The sequence below is a fragment of the Halyomorpha halys genome, unplaced genomic scaffold, assembly GCF_000696795.3.
Source record: "Halyomorpha halys isolate HHAL.00 unplaced genomic scaffold, Hhal_1.1 Scaffold206.1, whole genome shotgun sequence".
NCBI classification, from domain to species: domain Eukaryota; kingdom Metazoa; phylum Arthropoda; class Insecta; order Hemiptera; family Pentatomidae; genus Halyomorpha; species Halyomorpha halys.
The window spans coordinates 95,553-97,228 of record NW_027108531.1 but is presented as its reverse complement, the minus strand read 5'-3'; the positions used below and the strand labels follow the sequence as shown (position 1 = coordinate 97,228).

General features: G+C 35.0%; 1 protein-coding gene across 1 annotated transcript in view; it reads right to left on the bottom strand.

The window, feature by feature from the left end:
- Positions 1 to 1,676, bottom strand: part of CenB1A (Centaurin beta 1A) — a gene marked incomplete in the record, with an annotated part of 29,502 nt that overhangs the window by 3,799 nt on the left and 24,027 nt on the right. Inside the window, 2 exon segments of the mRNA XM_067046849.1 lie at positions 489 to 666; positions 741 to 861. Coding sequence (XP_066902950.1) covers positions 522 to 666; positions 741 to 861 — 266 coding nt within the window.

The window sequence follows — 1,676 nt, the reverse complement described above, 5'->3', positions numbered from 1 at the left end:
CATTTACAAGATTTTATCTATTTGTGTCCGGATGAATCTTGAATTGGCAACACATTAAATAATTTGGTTACTAACTGAATAAGTTGGTTATTTACCAGACTTTGAGATACTTGAGGCTTTGTTTTTTAATCTTCTAATGTCATAATGTTATTGATTAAAAATTAAAAAACAAAAAAATCTGTGCTGTTACAACCCATGAAAGGTCAGAGGTTCAGTACTTAGAAAGGAAGCACGGTGTTTTATAGAGGCTGGATGTGCCCCAGGAGGGCCCCTGAACACACAGGGTTGACTCATGGCTACAGTAACAGAATAGGTAATTATCTGCCACAGCTAAATCCAAACCCGATCCAGGGAGTTAGTAGTACAGTGCCTTATTCGCCGAGTTCCTTAATAGTACATTTGATAAATTATAATTGTACAGATAACTGATATATTAAAGATCTTTATAACCAATAACTATGATAGATATATATATAACTGTACGTTACCTGGCCTGTCTACATGACAGTACAATGTTCGCTTCATCCCCCTCCATTATTTTCATCATTACGGACGGGCGAGTTGAAGGCCAGTTGAGAAAAGTCTCTGACCACATCGTTGAAGGTGTCATCGCCCGTTCCAGCCTCGGACTCTTTCATTTCTTCATTTAGTCGACCCAAGCGCAAACTAGATGACGAAATGAATAAGAAACAGAAGCAATAAGGAAAGTAAGAGGATCGAGTGGGTAATGTGTAACTTACAGAGTGACAATATCAGCGTGAGCAGTGCTGATGGCAATGTCTAAAGCTTCGACACCTTCTGCATCCTTTATATGTTGATTCGCCCGATGTTTCAATAGGAGGCACACCTGAGCAGTATGACCTACAAAAAAGTATTTGTACGATACAAAAACAATACATAAATAAATTTGAGAAGAATAAAAAGGTGGCAACACCCCTCCTGTACATAATAATAATATTAACTCGATTGAACCTCTAAATGTTGAACTTCTGTAGATCAAAAATACCTATCATTTACAAAAATTAGAATTTTATTGGAAAAACACAGAATCAAATTTTTAACAATTGAACAGATCCTTACAAAAAAGACGAATATTTGATGCTAATTTTAAAAATATATATTGTAATATCCTCTTTTTTAATAAATAGTTTATATTTACAGATAAATGATTTTAGTTACGTTTTTATTTTATGTATATTGTTTCAGTATTGTTTATTTGTTATTTTAAATCAAAAAACAAGCTAACCAGTTTTCATTATCTAAAATAAATACGCTGTTCAAAACAAGAAAGATGGCGGTGCGCGTCCTTCCGAAGTGTTTCTTGGGTTGTTTGTGTTTGATAACATGGATTGAAATTTTTCAACTTTTGTTGTTCCTATGCAGTAATTATGGAAAAGGAATAATCAAAGAAGAAATGGAAGAAAGTAACAATTATCAATAAACTATTTACATCGCAAATAAAGCAGAGCGATTGTACTACAATCGATTATTTTTTGGATCGACCAGTGAACATTGAAGATAGAGGAGAGGAAACGGGCACTCTTGATTTTGCTGGCTAGGGTCCGTCCGGCTAGAAGCAGGAAGGACTGGAAGCCATTGTTAGGAGTTGGACATAGCGTCATGGACAAGAGGATGTCAACACTCATATATCATCAAAGGAACATTGTGTAATTGGT